General features: G+C 41.3%; 2 protein-coding genes and 1 long non-coding RNA gene across 3 annotated transcripts; 1 reads left to right on the top strand and 2 right to left on the bottom strand.

The window, feature by feature from the left end:
- Window positions 1-1,672: 1,672 nt before the first annotated feature.
- Window positions 1,673-6,299, bottom strand: tegt (testis enhanced gene transcript (BAX inhibitor 1)). The gene is made up of 10 exons (XM_043252492.1): window positions 6,171-6,299; window positions 4,678-4,766; window positions 4,490-4,598; window positions 3,737-3,854; window positions 3,610-3,658; window positions 3,072-3,167; window positions 2,920-3,001; window positions 2,748-2,848; window positions 2,403-2,478; window positions 1,673-2,317 (listed from the first exon to the last, which is right to left on the bottom strand). Exons 2-10 carry the CDS (start codon window positions 4,731-4,733, stop codon window positions 2,294-2,296), a joined length of 711 nt encoding a protein of 236 aa, XP_043108427.1. The 5' UTR covers window positions 4,734-4,766; window positions 6,171-6,299; the 3' UTR covers window positions 1,673-2,293.
- LOC122354311 lies at window positions 6,253-7,466 on the top strand. Its single transcript, XR_006252102.1, has 2 exons — window positions 6,253-6,394; window positions 6,553-7,466. It is a non-coding gene; the product is annotated as an uncharacterized LOC122354311 (long non-coding RNA).
- A 520-nt stretch (window positions 7,467-7,986) lies between these two features.
- Window positions 7,987-19,151, bottom strand: avil (advillin). Its single transcript, XM_043251510.1, has 20 exons — window positions 18,978-19,151; window positions 18,824-18,894; window positions 17,898-17,972; window positions 17,437-17,633; window positions 17,053-17,161; window positions 15,562-15,672; window positions 15,271-15,476; window positions 15,117-15,195; window positions 14,413-14,511; window positions 13,855-14,008; window positions 13,677-13,777; window positions 13,352-13,489; window positions 12,834-12,992; window positions 11,692-11,871; window positions 11,419-11,567; window positions 9,885-10,029; window positions 9,501-9,689; window positions 9,337-9,405; window positions 9,147-9,254; window positions 7,987-8,122 (listed from the first exon to the last, which is right to left on the bottom strand). The coding sequence occupies exons 2-20, from the start codon at window positions 18,881-18,883 to the stop codon at window positions 8,009-8,011; spliced, it is 2,442 nt and encodes an 813-aa protein (XP_043107445.1). The 5' UTR covers window positions 18,884-18,894; window positions 18,978-19,151; the 3' UTR covers window positions 7,987-8,008.
- Window positions 19,152-19,742: the final 591 nt, after the last annotated feature.

The raw sequence follows: 19,742 nt of genomic DNA on the forward strand, positions 1-19,742 counted from the left end.
GACGCTTGGATGTCTTCCTTGGTCTACCAGTACGCTTGGCTTTAAGAACCTTCCCATGCTGTTTGTACTTGGTCCATATCTTACATACAGCTGACTGTGAACAGCCCACATCTTTGGCAACCATGCGTGAGGAGTTACCTTCTTCAAGAAGTTTGACAATCCTCTCGTTGGTTTCAAGAGACATCTCACTTGTTGGAGCCATGACTCTTGCCAATCCACTTGGTCTAGCAGCCCTCCAAGGTGTGATAACTGCAATGCTTTTAACTGCAGACTAACGAGCAGATCTAATCTGAGACAGGTGCACAATTAAGGAAAGGAAATTGACTGAATGAATCCTTATTTTCTCCTCAGAATTGAATGATTCCATATTTTTTTCCTCAGAATTGAATGATTCCATATTTTTTTCCCTGTGCTTGCTCTATAAAAGTAGCATTTGTTGACTATCACAATGTTTTTTCTTCATTTCTTTTAGTGTTTCTGAATGCCAAGAAGTTGCACTTTGGAATGACTTCATGATTGTTTCATGTTTGTGATCTGAGTTTGTTCTACAGAATGAAATGTCTGAATGAGTGCTCGTCCAAGACTGGTGATTCCATACTTTTTGCCAGGGGTTGTATATATCATAGGTTACAGCTTCATATAATAATAAGTAGAGTTTTAACCACATTATCATGATGATTAATCTCACAAGCTTCATTACACAAGTTCTCTGATGACCATCGTTTGCATGCTTTGTTTTATCTTCTTTATTGTCTAGCTGAAGCATCCAAGCCAGTAATAACCTGAGAAAACCTGACCATGACTTTCTGTGCTGTATGTCTTTAAATGCACTTAATTTGAAAGCTTTTTTTTTTTTTAGAAATGATCCAAAATGTGATTTAAAATAACCCATTGTAATGTCATTAAATAAAAATGTCAAAAATCATTAGAGAATATTTGCATTTATATATATATATATATATATTATATATCACCACCGTAAGACCAGCGCTGTCTCCGCCCCTTTTTTCAGTGCATTATTATATATATATATATATATATATATATATATATATATATATATATATATATATACAGTATATATATATGTAAAAATAAACAAGGGAAAGCCTTGGCCCAAATTTTGGAAGCAGCACACATAAATCCTATGCAAAATAGAGTATTACTAAAGTTCTTTTACACACAGGTAATGAAATATTCAGCCATCTCTGTGCACACATCATGCTGTTTTCACTAAAGAGAAGATTTCTGAGATCTGTAACGGCTCTCAGAAGATAATAGTGTCTTATCAACATGTGATAGACCAAAAAAACCACTAGGTGCTTTAAGCTTCTGCAGTTAGAATAAGAAAGAAAGTTGATATGGCTGTGAAGATTTCTAGTTTCTGTTGCTCAGATTCTTCCTCACAGAAGAGTTCTGCAGTAATTGATAGAACTTCTAACAGGACAAACTGGGCAAAAATGCAATTTACACAGGAATAGAAATGTTGGTGTTCTAGCAGTTAAACAATACCACTGTAACAGCTAAAGTTACAGTTCTGTATAAAACGTGCTTTGAGTTTATAGTCATGAAAGACAGGAAGCAGTCTAGTGCCTACAAGCATCAGAAGATCTGAGCAGCTCTGAGGAGATTTAACAGCAGGTTTAATATAAGAGTCCCAGGAGCACCAGAGCAATCTGTGGCACCGTTTATTGACAGAAGATGCACAATATTCATGAACAAAATAAAAACATCATCTGTGATTTCACTGATAAATGCATTAATGTTAGACTTGACTAAATGAGAGAATTGGCACTAGCAGCTACAAAAACTAATTGTTACATTGGCAACAAAGAAAAAAAATGTAAATTAATTCAATAACCACCAAAAAAGCAATTTAATGAAGCACAAGTACGTTATGATAAGTTTTGATGATACGTGGTATTGTTGAGAGCATGGGCTAAGAAAGTCTTCTATCATCTAGAAACAACTCCATTACACTCAAAGGTTTATTGTATATACAATATTAAATTAGTATTTTGATGAGATTCATTTTCTACAGACCTCGAATTACTGCCTCAGAGGATAGAAGTCAAAGAAATTAAAGATCATCTTAACCTTTTAAATAAGATTTCCAAATCTACAGTCAAACAATATTAGCTGACAACGAGTCCGAAGCCCAGTAACGATTCTCAAAAATAAAATTAAGACACCATATCAAAATCACATAAAATATAATCAAACTATGTAATCAGATTCATAACGAAGCTGCTGACGTGTGTTCAGATCACAGATGTTCTCACTCTGAGGAACATTACTTCTTCTCCTTCTTCTTGTCCTAAAAAACAAACAAAAAGAGTTAGATGAAACAAAACCGATATAAACGACGGTTGTTACATATATATGATGTTTCAAATAAAGACCTTCTCGTTCATGGAGAGGATGATCACAAGCTTTCTGAAGATGGTCACGAAGTCCAGGAAGAGGTCAACACAATGCCTTCAAAAACAAACATTTTCGTTATGCAGCACTTGTGGAGAGATGATTAAAAACACAACACGTTACATACATACCTTCATTAGAGTATTAGTAGTGTGTCGCTGACACTATTTAATCTCACCAGACAGACCGAGTATAGGACACTTGAAGTATGAGAACATTCTACTGATGCATTCATTAGAACGCCTTAAGAACTCTAAGAGCACACAACGCTTCACAGGAAGTGTTCCCTTAACGTTTTTAAAAGCACAGTAACCTCTTTTCCTCACCAGATGTAATCTTTGTCTCCCATTTCCGCCTTCTCAATAATCAGCTGCGTGTCAAACAGCACAAAGCCACACATGATGACCAGACCCAGATACACGTGAGCCTGAAACACACAACACACCGGTCACACACGCTTTCACACAACCACCTGCTTCACACGGTCTCCTCACGTACCTTGAAGACTATCGCCGAGGCGAAGAACATGTTGAGGACGGAGACGAGCAGAAGAACGGTCAGCCCTGACATCAGAGTGCCTGGAAGAACAAGAACGTTACAGGTCAAATAAAAACAAGCGATGAGACAAACTAGATGTTTTAATGCTCACCCCCAGGAAGAGATAACTTCTGCGCTGGGCATAGAGAGCGCTCAAGGTGAAGCAGGTGAAGATGAGCGAGGTGCCCAGGAAAGCAGTCAGGATGATGCTACAAAGACAAAGACAATCAGTGGTTGAACACGATGTGCAGCTCCACGGAGTCACAGCGTCAGCAACAAGAAAACAAACCGGTTTCAGTCAATCCCGTCACTGTCTCAGCGACCGATGCTCTGCAGTGAATGGGTGCCGTCAGAACGAGAGCCTGGACGGCTGATGAAAACATCACAATCCTCCACAGCACGGAAGACGAAACTGATCCAGCAGCAAGACGTTTCCTTTCGCTGAAAAAGCCACATAGCTTTAAATCATTGCTATGTTTTCATCAGCTGTCCTGACGGCACCCATTCACTGCAGAGCAAGCAATCTCTTCAAATCTGTTCACATGAAGAACAAAAGGGTGTAGATGTACACATCTTCATCAAATGGTGCTTTCAGGGTTAATGCTTGAACAATCATCTCGAGGTAGAGACCCTGCGCTCTGGGGATGTTACCTCGGGTTGACGCTAATGACGTAATCCATGAGCGGGCCGAGTCCCAGACCTGCGTGAGGCACAGACGAACACGTCTCAGTATGATCTGAACACACGGTCTGGGAGAAGAAGCGGTTCAGAACCTCACCTGTGAAGAAAGCAAAGCCAGCGAGGATGGCCAGCCTCTTCTTCTCTGTCTGAGGGCTGTGGGGGGTCATAGCAAGCCAGCCCATCATAGCCAGCGATCCCAGCATGGTCAGCCCTCCCTGAAAGACATCACCATGACGACACGTCAGACAAGCCCCTCCCACAACCGCTGACGGACAGCGCCGTGTTTATCTTCAAGCCAGATCGTTTAAAATAAGGCCTTATGATTTCCATGATGTGGACATAAGAATCTAGTCATAAAAACAAATGAATGCTTGCCAAAAAATAAATAGTTTGGACAACCGAATTAAATCAAATAATTTGTAGAATTTGATGATGATTAAATTAAAATGCTTTACGTCTTCATTTGACTTTAAATAAAGAGCCTAGAAAGCCACAACTTATCAACTGGTCTTAGTACAGGATACAACTACAGAAGAGTCAGGGTTTAAACAGGAAAAACATCTAAACTCTTTGGTCACTTCTGAAAGCGATGCTACTGGTCTAATTGGATTCAGTGATCTATGCTAAGCTACGCTAAAACCACAGAGCCGGAGATCGGCTGAATAGATGCAAAATAATAAAACTCAACTTATTAACTCTGGGGAAGTTTGAGAATTTAAAAAAAAAGTGTTCCTTTAAGGTTGGTCACATATAACTGTTCGTAATTTAAGGTTTAGACTACAGCAAGTACACGACGTCGCATGAAACCTGGCCCCAAACCCGGCTAGCAGTGAAGAGCTCAGAGCCGTACCTGAAAGAGTCTGGTGACGATGTAGATGTAGGAGCCGGTGGCGGCCACCAGCATACACACGGCCAGGCTGGCATAGACGTTCTTCAGGTGCTGCTGAGTCGAGCGAGAGCTGCACAAAACACACGCCTTGAACAACACCAACAAAACAAGAGACCGGCAGCACGCTTAGAGGTGATTAACACACTTACATCTGAGAGAACTTGAAGAGAGCGTCGAAGTTTATGTTGCGATCAAACACGTTCATGTTTCTGCTGCTTTAGTGATCAGAGGTCACCACCTACACGAGAAGAAAAGCAGAAGAACACGGCGTGGAAGAACCCGACCCCAACCACCAGAACCAGTCCAACGCTACGAGGACGACCTTTCAGAGCACTTCAGAACATGTTACTTACAGAGAAGCATTGCCTAGGTACTCGATATTAGATGCAATTCACGTACAGTTAGGATAAAATGTAGATTATCAGATATTTAATAATCAGCTAAAGTTTTTCATCTATCCTTTACAAAAATGGCTTACTAACTACAAACAATATAATTAAAGCACTGTGTTTGTAGTAAAACGGTTTCTGTTAAGTGTATGAGAAGAAACCCACGCTTGTTTTTGTAATAGAAAGCTGTGTTTGACGTCAAATATTAAATAAACTGACTGACTCTAATACGAGTGTCTCAGTAATAATCTGAAAGAACTAACTTAAAAATACAGGACTAACAAGAAGACTTTATCAACTAAAACTTGATCAACAAAAACAGGATCATTTCAACTAAATACGACTGATATTTACGGCTGAAGAAATCAATAGCAATGTCACAGAAATCAAAAAACTGTTTATTTGATTGTTATTCCAGGAAGGACAGGAATGAATGAAACTTGTTGTAAACAGTTTCTAGCGTGAACTACTTCTACAGTTAGCCCCAGGTCAATGTCAGAGAAATCAGGTCTTCAGTGAGACCGTGTCCAGGCAGGCTGACCTTTGACCTCATCGACCCGCCATTACAGAACTATCGAGACGAACACACATCCTAGCTTTTATTTTTACCGAAGTAAGACGTCATTTCCACCCACACCGACATTAAACGCTCGAAATCGTCGAAAGATCAACACTTAACTTCCTCCCGAGCCAGGAAGTAGAAAGAGTGAAAGTAAAAACCCGTGACAGAACCCTGACGTTCTTTAAACAACTTCACAAACAAACAAGCAGCTAAACCCCGCCGTGACACGAACCTGAAGCACTCGGTCAGCGGTTTACACACACACACACACACACACACACACACACACACTCAGGCACACACACACACACACACACTCAGGCGCGACACACACAAACACACTCACACAGACAGACACACAGACACACTCTCACACACACACAGACAGACACACACACACACACACACACACACACACACACACACACACACACACACACACACACACACACACACACACACACACACACACAATTACACGGAGGCGGTAATCCTGGTTAAATCGCGCGCTGTGACGCAGACAGGAGTTCTCGGGGTTGTTTTGTAGTCGATATCGCTCTGATCGTGACGCGCTGTAATCCTCCTCTCTATCGACGCTGCTCTCGCTCGCCGCGCTACGGCTCACCAACTCGTGATCCCTTCATCGGACACGTATTCCTCCTCACGCCATAAACACAGCTCATTTTATTACCATAAGACGTGAAAGTGTGTCTGTTCCCGACCGCCGTGTTTCTGAAGGCCTCCCAGAAGCGTTTGACAAACGACGCGATGACGTCACGCGCGCGCTCTTCTTCTGGTTCTATTCTGACGTGTTTGACAGAACGTCACTCTGACGCGGCGGCGCCCCCTGCTGGCGAGCAGCGGCAGCTCAACACATTACACCATCAGGAAGGATTATAAAAACCCATTTCAAAGGTCAAACTTTCATGTATTTTAGATGCATTACATGTAAAACATTTTACTTAAAATATATATATATAATTAATTTTAATTTTAATTATTAGAGCTCACAAAAATCTCAAAAAATTTGAATATGCATGAACATGTCCATTGCATGAACATCCCTACAATAGAAATTCCGGGTATCTCTTGTTCTATAATGCCACAATAATGAGGAAGACCAATTGTTCAGAAGACCATCTTTCAGGTGATTTTGGAGCTCTTTATGCTTTTATCTGCTAAAAAAACTATAAAACTGCTGATTTCCTTCTCCAGCCCACAGACACAAGACCATCCTCAAGTGCTTTACTGACCGTGATATTCCTGGGACTGGTCAGACAACACGCCTGAATGAGGAGAAAGAGGAGAAACAGTGGATCCAGCAACAACAACAACACAGACCCTTCATTCACTCCTCACTGACGACGGAGGAAATTAAACTTGAACTTTTTCTTTTAAGGAAATGTTTAAAAAAGTGAAACTTTCATATATATTTTAGGTTCATTAGGTTCATGTAAAGTATGTTTTGTTTTGTTTTAATTAGAGCTTAAAGCTCATAAAAGTCAAAATACAGTATTTCAAAATATTTGAAAACCTGCATAAAACGCAGAGCTGAGACACAACTCACAACTCCTGAGTATCTTCCAGTATATAGATATATATATATTTACTCATTTAGCAGGCACTTCAATCCAAACAAGTACATGCTGTATATTCTTAATGCTACCATTTTGAAAGTTACTTTTTTTATAAACGAATATAAATATCATTCCATTGGTTGGTTACATATTATTTGTTACAATGATTCTGTTACAGTGTTTCCAGTAATATTGTAATATTGCCTCATAACTACATTTTTATTTTCATGCTGTTTAATGTCTATACCTTCTAAACAGACAGTGATTTTTTGCTGAAAGTGCTTGTCTATGAAGGTTTGCCAGTTTTACATCAAAGTTGCATTTCGGTAAAAAATCTGTCAACCTGCTGAAATACTAAAAAATGTTGTTCAATTATTTTATAAATATATATGTATGCATATACACCCTAACCACTGTTAGATGTTCTCTGTGTTGTCTAGGACTAATGTTACTTCCTGTTTCCTGTTGTCCTTGCAGTGAGCGTGTGGTTGTTGATCGGTCTCCTCTGTGTCTTGTTATTCCCGTGTGTATCCAGCCCTTCTGTTGTTGATGTAGTTGATGTCTGTTTCTAGATGAAGAATCACTGGCTCACACGTCAACGCTCACATTATTTCCTCCAGACTCAAACCACGCTTAAGACAAGAAATCATCTGAATGAGGAAGCATCTGCTGCTAAAGAGCTGACTTTGTTCACACATGAGCCTGAAGCTGTCAGACAGAGAGGAAGCACAGGAGAAGAAAGACAGGAAATTCTTGTGAATGTATATATTTTTTATTTTGCTTTCACCAAAAACAGTCCCTCAATTAAACTGCATTATGCTTATTGTGTCTGGAACACATGAACTATTACACAGTTAGTGATATGAATTATGACAAACGGTTTAAATGGTTACATTTGAAACAGGGAGATATAGATGCGTCTCTCTATCAGCTCTAAAAATACACGGCTCCTTCAAAACAATCCCTTTTGCTTCTTGATGGTCTTCTGCTTCCACTGAGGCAAACCTTCAAACTGTTCTCTGGAGAGTCCCAGAACGCTCCGGAAATCTTCATCAGAAAGATATCTCTAGAGAACCACGGAGAGGAGACAGAGTTACTGACTGAAGGAACCGAATCACTGAGAGAAGCAGAACTCGTGTGAGGGAACTAGAATGTTATTTTCCAGCAGCACACGCTGCTTTCAACAAAGTAACACCACACTTTTATTCAAATGCATTCAAATATTTTAGTCAAATTTGTCAGAACTCTCTTTCTCTGTTGTTCCGCAGGCATGTGCTTTTTATGAAGTATAACCAGAATTTGTCTGGTATTAGATGCTGTTTATTGCTTTCAACAGCACAGATAGTGTGTTCCTTTTTAGAATGAACTTTCACTGTGAAGCTCAACATCTATTCCCACCCGTAGATGCTTTTATCCTGTGAGCCGAACCCTTCTGTCCGACCCACAGAAAGGATGATTAGTCGCAGCACGCCCCGTCGTGAGATCAGATCCTGAGCGGTCAGCACACAGGTGGGACACAAACACAACAAAACCTGAGACGACTCAGCGCTCATACACCGGCTGAATTAGGTTGTGCAGCGAGGTGTGTCTTTAAACAATTTATGCCATACAAATCTGAAAAACCGCCTAGGAAAAACTCATAAAATAAAGCAGGATCGTTTAGGTCAGTTAATCAGCATGGGACATGCATCAGGAAGGTCTGTATAGAGCTAACACTTTATTCTGATAGTCCACTACTAACTGAACTAAACATCTATCAGAGTATTAGTAGACCGTCTGCTTCGTATCTTCTAACACTTTATTTTGATGAGTTCACTACATACTGACTATCAGAAACTAACCCTACTCTAACAGTCTACTCTGAGAGGTACAGACACGTAGTTGGGGATCAATGAGAATTAGTTGACCCGTAGTTACAGAGTTAGTTATAGTTAGTAGAAGGTCTAAAGTGGACTAGCAAAATAAAGTGTAAACATTTAAAGGTGGCGAATTTCAAAAAGTGAGGTCAAGATGTTCTGAAGCAGCCGTTCCCGACACACACCAGACCTTGTGAGGACGTTCTTGTGAAGCGAGCATGAAGCTGCACGCACCTCTCTGTGAGCGGGGTCCACGTTCTCCGGCAGCTCTCCGGACTGCTTATTGATCAGCATTTCTGGTGCATACTGTGAGACGGTTTTACTCTCCGTACCATTGGATCCCTGTCATGAGAAACGATCATTTAACGCAAATCTTTCATGCAAATATCGAGTGGAATGTGTATAACACACAAAAGGATCATACAGAGTCCACTTTAGTGGGCAGAGTAATCTCTCCTAACTCCTCCTTCAGCTGCTCGTAGGTTTTTCCGCCCTAGAACAAGGAAGAAAGTCGCGTGTGAATTACAGCAAAGGTTCACGAGCAGCGAATGAGCCCTTAATCTCATGCACTAGGCAAATCCAACCTACGCTCCATTTAGTGGCGTCCCAGGCCGTGAACCAGCCGGTGAAGGTGGGAGGCTCGAAGCCCTGCTTCACCATGATCACCGGCGTGTCGGGGTCCCGGGATCCAGGATGAGTGCGCAGGTATTCCTGGCAGATTGTCACCGATTCCTTACGCTCCACTTCATTGGCTTCATTTCCTATCCAGAGAAAGACCTAGAAGAGCCAGCGGCTGCGTTCAGGACTCGTCTAATCTACTTCTCGTGATATTTAGGGTCAGCTCTCACATTGTTATGACAGCTGCTTTAATCTTATTATTCACACCCGTGACACTGCTAGAGACATCGCCTTGCATCATCAGACTTTACGTTTCATTACAGTGTAGTTTTAGTTCAAGCTGTGCTGGTCTACCTGATCCCACGTGTCCAAAAGCATGACGTCGTCCTCCCTCAGATCCTCCTGAGTGAACTGGGTTACCTCGGTGGCGATGAACTGGCCGGTCTTGTTGGAGCACTCAAAGAGACGCGGCTGGTGGTCTAGAGTAACCTGCTGTAATCTTTAAGACGACGTGACATCAACAGCCAAGAATGAACAATTTTTCTTTCCCACAATCCTACAAAAGCTGTCACTGGGGCAGTACCTCTTCCATTCAGTACCTTTCACACCATGTAGATCTAGGAACTAAACGACTCTGTTTTGTTGCGTATCGTGGGATTGAATGTAAATGTGCAATTCATGGGATTGGAAGAGCATTAAAAACTGACTGAGTCTCCTACGAGCTCGCGGTGCTTTTATCGAGGTTAAGGGAAGAACATAATAATACAGATAAGAGACAAATGTCTTTTGTGGGGTAAATGTGGTCTTTAAAAAAGATGTTTCTTTTTCATTTGGCCAATCAACGTACTGTTTTAGATCCTACACTGTCGGTGGAGTTCATTTAGTTCCTCCAAACTGAGCTCCTAGAGCTAAAACCGTTCCTAGTTCCTTTGGTGTGAATATCTTCCAATAGTTCTAGGAGAAAAGCTTCCTTCAGTTCAAAAGCCTCTATGTTTACCCTTAAAAGGTGCATATTATCACCTTAAAGGGGTCATGAACTGAGTAACCAAAATTGTTTGACATATAAGAGGTCACTGTTGTAATATAAAATCCTGTAAGGTGAAGAACTCAAAAAAAGCTAATATTAAAGTTAATATTAAAGCCTCCACAGAAGATGATCAACACCTGCTTCTACATCTGACCTTCAAGGATCACACCGCAAAGACTGCTTGGTCTTCCAGATTTGCATTACACACCATCAGAAAGATGAGGTCTTTTCTTACAGAACAGGTCCTGGTCATTTCTAGGCTGGACTTCCTGAAAGCACAATCAAACCCAAACGCAGCGGTACGACCGTCACACTTCTCTTTATCTCCTTGCCCCGGCTCCCGGCTGCAGCTCGCATCAAATTCAAGACAAATCTCTTTAATCATTCCTTCTTTTTCTAACTCGTGTTTATTTGAATAGTGCCTGAGACTACAAGCACTTCCTGTCTGTTCACCTCTTTAAGACACATCGCCTTATATACTGCCTAATTGTAAGTCGCTTTGGATAAAAGCGTCTGGAAAATGACTAAACGTGAATCACAGCAGCACACATCTGTGAGGAATGCCGGCTGTCAATCAAACACAACGATCAGCCAATCACAGCAGTGGGTGTTCACTTCTGAGTCTACAGTCCTCCACATCTATTCAAACAAAGCATTCTGATGAAGGTTAAAAACAAGACAGGAAATAATGTTTTTATGCAAAAATAAAGAACAGGCAGTTCATGGCCTCTAAACAGATATGTACAGTTTTAGTCCCTGATATAACTACTAAGTACTGATATAGTACTGTCCCGTCGACAGCTTTTGAGGCATTTAGTAAGAGTTCTTGGAGTCTTACGGCACTAATAAGGTTCGGTGTACCTTCTGTCACTTGCATACGGTCCTTTTCCTCCTAAGATTTCCCAGAACTCGTATGGTTCCTGTCCCTCAGCCATGATCTCCTCTGATGAGCCTCGACCGATGAAGAAGGCCACCTCCTTTGCCATGGCCCGTTCGTCTCCACTGGAGCCCTGAGAGGTCAGAAGAGCTTAGTACTGATCTCCAGTGACGTCCACTATGAGGACAGCAGGGGAGGACAAGGGCTTTCTTCTGATAAAACACTAAGGACGCCGTGATAGTAGAAAGACTGCGTACTTTGCCATACCACAGGTAGATGCCGCTCTGGCTCTTCAGGAGGAAGACGTCGTTGGAGTTGAGCGAGGCCGCCAGAGCAGGCACCTCTATAGCTTTGGTGTTGGTGGGGTGAGAGCCGCAGATCTGAAACAGACGGACGGGCGGCTCCGGCTCCGGGGCACTCTTTCTGGACGTCCCTCCCTGGCATGAGAACAACCTTTATATTTCAGTATTAAGACAACAGAGCATTTATGCACGTCTGTGATAATAACTTCAGCTCATAATGTCAATATCTTTCAGATGAGCTAATAGGTTACTACGTCTGAGAAATGCATAGCATTATGAAAGCACTGAAGCAGTTTATTTTGTTATCACAGTTTCTAATGAAAAAGCAATGCATACTGAAAAAAATGTAATAATAGTATAGCATATATTTTTTAAAGTGGTTGTAGCGTTAAAAGAAATGCAGGTTTCTATGGCTCCTGTCACATGTTCCTATTAAAGACTCGTTCGTTTGATTGCAGTTTAACCAGAAAATGTAATCTTGAGCATATCTCTAAACCTAACCTTACCCGTGAGTAATGCCTAAAATCAGATTTAATGACAGATGAATGACACTGATGTACAACAAACACTGATTATAAGCCTAAACTCCTCAAAAACTATAAACTGGTTCTTCAGCTCTGATTGGTTAATCATAATATGTTGTTTTGTTGTTTACCTAGCAACACGAGTCTCCAGCATCCCGTGACAGCTACATAGTGAAACCTTTTCATAAGATTGGTACTTATTCTGTGATTAGGACCTCGTCTATCATTTTAAACCCTTTTGTTTTCCACTGTTATTTATTTCAATCACTTTAATACTACTAAATCTACAAAACTACAACATTTGCCTCAAATGAGCTCATAATTTGCTGCTTATTAAAAGTTAATTAATGAACACTGAAGCAGGATAAAACACTTCCTTTACTATATTAATCTGAATATCTCATTGGGTTGTGTCACTGCAACAGAATCATTCAAAGTCAACCAGTTTTACTTCTGTCACATGAACACAGAGTTTGACTTCATTTCTGTCAAAACGAAAAAGTTGAGCCCAGAAGCATGTAATGTTTAAGTTACAGATCGCTAACGAAATGTCTTTTAAAAGCAATGCCAGACCTCGAAGATGACCATCTTGCCCTTGAAGATGGCCATGAAGTGCCGTGGTTCCTTCCCCATGCAGACTCTGACTTGAACAGGCTGATCTCCGTACTGCTGGTCCAGAGTCACTGCCTGATACGCACACGCCGTCACCTCGTCCTGAGACGCATGACGGCCCTGAAGACACACACACACACACACACACACACACACACACACACACACACACACACACACACACACACACACACACACACACACACACACACACACACACACACACACACACCCCGAAGAGCTTGATTGTCTGTGTGTGAATCTGTGAGTCCAGTGCTGCAGATTCAACAGCAGTCCAGGCGCAACAGACAAAATAACACCTGCGGCGATTATAAACGCTCTGACAGAGACACAAAAGTAAAAGATTCTGCACGTTTGTTCGAGAAGCGCTAAAACCCCATTCATGTTTGTGGTGCATAATCATAGAAGACAGCGGTTCGTTGACACTATTTCAGTTATAATCACACTTCATCAAATACCTTCCACATGTAAAGAATGTAGTTGTTCCTGCCGTGAACATCGTAGCTGTAGAGAATCAGATAGCAGTCGCCTCCATAGAAGTATCCGTGCATTTCAGGCTCCACCTCCACCAGCTCCAGCTTCTCAATGCGCCACACCTGTGGAGGAAGAAGATCACGCGGCTCATCCTTTCTCATGCATCTTCTTATTTCCACTTGCATCACAGTTTCACCTCTATGTGTGTATTACGGTTCATCCCGCCTACTGTTCCTCACGTCTGCATCAACAGCATTATTCGTCCATGCTTTCTTTATTAATAATGCTAATAACTCATCCCGTCCTCACCTGCTTCTGTCCGCTGCCGTCGTCCACCAAGCGCTCCTGTGCAGCAACGTCAGACATCACGTGCATCCGGGTGGCATCAAACTTCTCTTGAGTGACATCAGCTAATGAAGGAAAGAGCATCACGTCTACAGGAGCTGTCCAACAGTGTGTCTACTTCAGTACGAGGTCAGACACGTACCCACTCTCCCCACGGTGTGTGTCCGGCCCAGGCCTGCCGTCTGCTCTCTGACCCTCCAGCTCTTGAAGAGCTGTTTGAAGAGAGACGATTCTCCTCCGTCGCTGAGAGCCTCCACTTTAGTAGTGAGCGGGTAACCCTTTACTTTAATGAACTCCTGCAGAATCAATCACATTAGTCAATTGTAAGTAAATCAAACATTAACTCATTTAAGTCTCATCGTCATGACAGATAGATGAGAAAAACACCACCCCAGTCCATCAGAAGAAATCCAGATGTTTTTAACTATCCATAATCCATAATAACTTTTTCTCCAGTGAAAAACTGCATCTCCCGTTGCCAAAATCCAAACACATATTTGTTTAGGACTTTTTTTTGGCTTGATCTGTGCAGTTTATCTCCTGATTCAGAGCAGAATTATCACTGGAGGAAGAGTTTATGAATAGTCTTGAACAGTTTGAAGAGGTTAAACATCCAGGCTGCGGGTTCATCTGAACTGTCAGGGTTATAATGTGTTCACTATGATTTGTCTGACACACTGAAGAAAGGCTGGAAACGCACCAGAGCTCGGCTCATCGCTGCTTGTCTCTCAGCTTTGTTGGCCGTCTTTCCCTTCCACACAAATATAGACATGCCTCCCTGATCCAGAATATAGCAGTCCTGAAATAAACAAACAAACAATGAATTAACTGAAATAATCAATTATTTCTTTGTAGTTTATTGATATACTTATATTAAAGTGTTTTGCCAATGTAGTGATCCGGGTCAGATATGTTTGTCACATTGTGTAGTCGTTTCGGTTCCTTGTTCCTGCTTATCATCAGTTGAAGTCGTGGTTATTGATTGCTATTAGAACACACTGAGTTTCTTTGCCTCTCTGTTTCAACCCTTCAGTTCTTTCTGCTGCTTGTCTGCTGTCGGCTGTGTTTTAATACACACTTCACTCCTCATCTTTTGTGTGCTTGGACTAAAGAAACTCTACCGTTTGAATGGATTCCTTCTCTTTGTCATTGTTTGTGGATCATTAGTGAATTGGGTTACACTTGTGTTCTTGTAGAGTAATGTTAATTAACTACTTACTGTACAGGTTAATTATTAGCTTTAATTGTTATTCTAAGAGTTGTTACATGTAACGTGTAACAAAGACTCCTTAAAGTAAAGTGTTACCAAGTAGTCCTTTTGCTTTGTGCTGACGTTGGATGTATATTCATATTAATACACGCAGTCTGAGGATGGATTATGTATTTTTCACAGGTGACACTTACGTCGTGATTGAGCATGTCCTGTGTGAGCGGACTGGTGGCGATCTCTGTGATGTTCATGGTTCCGTTGGCATCTGACACGCTGCAGAGTAAGGTTTGTAAGATGGATGAGGACTGGTAGACGCTGTGATATACTCAGTGAAATGAAGTGGCTTACTGATAAAGGGTGAGCTTAGACATTTGCTCCCGGTCGGTCACTTCGTCCGGTGTCCCGCTGGGCAGCGTGGAGGGCCGGTCTCCCAGAATACTGACCATCAGCTCCATTACTGACGGAGAGTTTGCCTCCGCATCGCCTTCGATCACGCCGATCTCCAGCCGGCCGCCTCTCTCTCGATCCCTGATGTCCTTGGCCAGCATCATGCCCTTACAGTCCAGGAGCAGCGTGACATTACGATCTAAAAGATCTAAAAGAACCCAAACCTTCACGATCGCTGGTGTAGCTCTTTACCTTCAGACGTTCTTGTTTGTTGCTTTCAGGGCCGTTCCACTGGATGATGGTCCTGCCCAGGTCCAGCAGAAACACACTCCCCGTGTCAAAGCTCTTCCAGCTCATTTCCACCTGCAGATTAACCAGTGTTTCAATCACTTATAGCTTCAGAGATCAAAGCCTCAATCATTTCAGCTTGATAGAGATCCACAGGTCACAGGTACCTAAGAAGGTACCATTTCAGTACCTAGAAGAGGTTTACTAATACTTAAAGTACTTAAAATGGCATTTCAAGATGGCGTGAGTGTGTGCGGCCGGACATCTGCTGCTCTCAGTTTTATGGATGTTTGTCTTGTTTTTATCGACTCTTTTAAATACGGTAGACTGGTGTATTATTGCCATTAGATCATTTAAACATTCATTTATTTCCAAACTACTGGAGAAGGTTGCGTTTAAACAACTGTATTCATTTCTAGATGTACATGATATCCATGAAATGTTTCAGTCTGGGTTTGAATCTATCCATAGTACTTTAACTGTACTGTTAAAGATTTTTAATGATCTTTTAATGCTACTGGTTTAGGGGACTAATGCAGTTTTGATCTACTAGACCTCACGGCTGCATTGGATGCTGTAGACCATAAGATTTAGATTATAAGAACAATGTGTTGGTATTAAAGGTACTGCGTAGAATTGTTTAGATCCTATTAGACTGAAAGAACTTTCTCAGTTCGGTTTGGAGAGTTTGTTTCCTCATCTTCTTCTTTCATGTGCGGGGTCCCCCAAGGCTCCATTTTGGGGCCTATTCTGTTCTCTTTGTATATGTTTCCCAAAGGACAATAAGAAATTTGGTATTTCTTTTCATTGTTTTGCAGACAATGTGCCTGTGATGTTGGTTCTAGCGTCCCTAGTACAGTACCTTGAGGAAATTAAGGACCAGATGGCACTAAATTTCATTCATTTTAATCTGTTTTATGCCGGGAGGATCCTGCTAATCAATAGACTTGGACCTTGATGAATTGAAACCAGTTGTGAAGCCCTATCTAAAACAATTAGGTGTTATCATGGTGATTTTAAACTGGACAAATTAATTAACTTGGTAGACTACTCACCAAAGTGAACTCTTTCCTGTCTAACTACATATTTTAGTTTGAACTCGTCAGGATTATGGTAAAAGTCTCTATATAGACCTCTCTCTGGTCCAGAGTCACCCGTTGACTAGTATATGAAAGCCCTGTTCTTGCATCTCTTCACTGGTTACATGTCCTCTTTAGGATTCATTTTAAGATCCTCATTTCTGTTATTGGTTTAGCACCTAAATATTGTTCTGAATTGATAAAGCCATATCTTCCACTAAGAGCAGGGTGAGCGGGAAACCCTGGATTCACTTGCTTCTTTATATTAGACAGAATTTAACCTAAAAACAGATTTTTATAGTTTGACACCAGGTAGTTGAGGACAGTGTTGTGATTGTGGGGTGAACTATGTCTTTAAGACGAGTGGTCTGCTCACCTCGGTGCCGGTCACTTTCCTCTTCCCTTTCACATGCAGCAGTCTCTGGATGTTGTAGGTGTTTGTCTCCACGTGGTTCATTCCCGATGCAACCCCTCCTGACTTATAACTAAGAATATAATCACATATATTTTCTGTTATCTTTACAGACCAAACACACTCGAGGGCCGTTTCTATTTATGACTGGCCCCGAGTCACAAGGGGACCCTGTAAGTGTTTTTCACTCAGATGCACATGAGTTAAAACCTGGTTTAGTTAAAACAGAAGTTTGAAGTGTCTGAGCACAAGTTGTACTTCTTTCTATCAGCTATTTTACTTGAGACATGTTTTGAAAAGCAACACTTTGTAACTCATCAGAGAATCTAGAGGTCTCCAGAGGCTTACATGATGCCCTGTTTGAAGTATCCGCAGAAGATGCTGGACTCGTGGTGCTGGACCTCGCGGTGCTGGATGGGCGAGGAACCCAGGAACTCGTCCAGCTGGACAGCGTAGACGGCCGCAGCACCCTGCTCATCCAGAGACGACGTGGAGCCGATCCAGTAATGAATGTCATAGTATGCAGATTTGCCAGTTTTGCGTGTCTACATATAGAAGTAGAAGACATAGGATGCAAAACATGAGGCTTGTCCATCAGGAAACTGTTAGGTGTGAGGCGAGGACAATGAGATGGTTATTATCAATCAAAAATAAAACAAAAGACCATACAAACTCCCCCGAGGGGAGGAGCACAGGACAGGACAACACCTAATATAGAAATATACAGGATCTCTCAGCAGGGACGCAGGAACCAAAATCTTTTCACAACATAACACCGTAAAGTAGGCTTCAGAAAGGTTCTCACTCACTGAGAGCAATAAATAGCAGTCACTTTCATAAAACTGTCCGTGAAATTTTTCCGGCACCAAAACGAGATCCATTTTCTGGAGGAAGAAGAAGAAAAAACAAATTTTGGTGTAATTTCACAGCAACCAGCCGTCTGTAATTCTGCAATGAATGATTTGAATGTTATGGTTAATGTTATTGTTATTTTCAAAGCTTATCGGCATAATGCATTTGAAAAAAAAAAAAAAAATTATTAGCCAATCTTTAGGAAAGAAGACCCTCGAATGCTGGAGCTGGAACAATTCAATAAATAATGACAGAACTGTACATTGAAGGTGGTACGGTTAGGACAGGGTCTTATTTGATTGTAGAATTTATTGTGTATTTAGTTGATCCTACACCGAAACTTAACTACCACTCTATTCATGAGCAGACGTATTTATTAAAGGGAAAAGTCATAGTTAATAGTTAACAAGTGTTACCAAGGTTTTATTCATAAAGCATAAAATAAATATATAGTGTGCAGGTTTGAGATGCTGAGTGACGTTCGTTCCTGGTTTGATTCATCATCCAAACAATTCAGGTCAAAAGATCTGTCTGTTATTTCTATATGTTATGTATTTATATATCTGTATGTTTTTGTAGAATTGAATGCATTAAGAAAGTTAAGTGATTAATTGCTATTTCATTTTTAAATTATTAAAACGATATGAAAACGATCTTGAAATCAAGCGAAAAGCACCAAAAAGGTTTCAGTTTAATTATTCTGAAACGTCTCTTCTGTTTTGCATACAGTACATCAGATTATTAATGCAGTAGTTTTCCTCATGTTCATTTATATTATATTTAATGTAAAAATGATTCTATAACACTCAGTGAACAAGCCTGAAATGGGACATGTTTTATATCTCAGTCATGTTTCTTTAAAAGCTTCATCAGAGAGCCGTACCTCGATCCTCCAGACGAGAATCCCCGGCGAGTGTGTGATGGCTCTGAAGGTGTGCTGCATGATTCGGCCGGCTAAAAAACAAGAGATGGAGGTAGCTTTCATTCTGAGTCATTATACGTTCCTGACGTGTTTAGTAAGTAACAGGCTCTCTTACAGGTTTTTGACTTTAGATGAGCGTAAAGCAGTGTTTCCGTTGAAGCAGCTTTCACTGGAGCTGAAGAGAAGTCCAGCAGAGACTGAAGATGTGTAGAGATGCTTCTCCTCGGACGGCTGAAGGCTGCTGTGAAGTCCAGTCTGAGTCCAGGGTTATCTCTGATGCCAACGAGACCAAAACATGCCCTTTTTTGTCCAGGTCTTTTGCACCGATTTTACAAATACTTCATTTGTTTGCATTTGCCTGCTGTCACTCGAGGCCGAGCTCGACAACCAATCAGGATAAGACTTTAACAGAGTCGAGGCAAATGAGGAATGTAAACAAAGAGAGATATTCAAAAGACATCAGCAGTCATGGAGCAGGTTCATCAGGTGTTTTCAGTCATTATTAGGTCCGGTTTGATTCAGTGTTCTTCTCTGCGGTGTTTGCTCGAGTGTTCTTGAAGGGACTCGCCAACGAGATGATGATCAGCTAAAAACAGGATATGAGGAAAACCTGCATTTAATCCTATTAATTATTTATCCTGTTATTCATTTCACTTTTACATTTGCCAGAAACTAACACTTCATCACCTTTTCTGTGAACTGAAACACTGATCTGAGCTGGCGAGTGTTTCCAGCTTCTCAGGTACTAGTTGCATTCATACTTCATTTTATAACCACGGCAAAGGATGAGCTGCAGTGAATGGGTGCCGTCAGAATGAGAGTCCAAACTGATAAAAACATCACAATAATCCACGGCCCATCAGTTAGAGTCTGGAGAAGA

The sequence above is a fragment of the Puntigrus tetrazona genome, chromosome 11 (assembly GCF_018831695.1).
Source record: "Puntigrus tetrazona isolate hp1 chromosome 11, ASM1883169v1, whole genome shotgun sequence".
In the NCBI taxonomy this organism is placed as follows: Eukaryota; Metazoa; Chordata; class Actinopteri; order Cypriniformes; family Cyprinidae; genus Puntigrus; species Puntigrus tetrazona.

What these genes read in the sequence shown, in the direction of transcription:
- tegt (XM_043252492.1), bottom strand. Translation starts at nt 4,733, where the DNA reads ATGAACGTGTTTGATCGCAACATAAACTTCGACGCTCTCTTCAAGTTC. An exon ending in TGGCTTTGCTTTCTTCACAG is followed by an intron (nt 3,659 to 3,736) that starts GTGAGGTTCTGA and finishes TGCCTCACGCAG; the next exon opens with GTCTGGGACTCGGCCCGCTC. An exon ending in GTCATTAGCGTCAACCCGAG is followed by an intron (nt 3,168 to 3,609) that starts GTAACATCCCCA and finishes TTGTCTTTGTAG; the next exon opens with CATCATCCTGACTGCTTTCC.
- avil (XM_043251510.1), bottom strand. Translation starts at nt 18,883, where the DNA reads ATGCAGCACACCTTCAGAGCCATCACACACTCGCCGGGGATTCTCGTC. An exon ending in GGGACGCCACTAAATGGAGC is followed by an intron (nt 9,406 to 9,500) that starts GTAGGTTGGATT and finishes TCCTTGTTCTAG; the next exon opens with GGCGGAAAAACCTACGAGCA. An exon ending in TGCCCACTAAAGTGGACTCT is followed by an intron (nt 9,255 to 9,336) that starts GTATGATCCTTT and finishes TTCTCATGACAG; the next exon opens with GGATCCAATGGTACGGAGAG.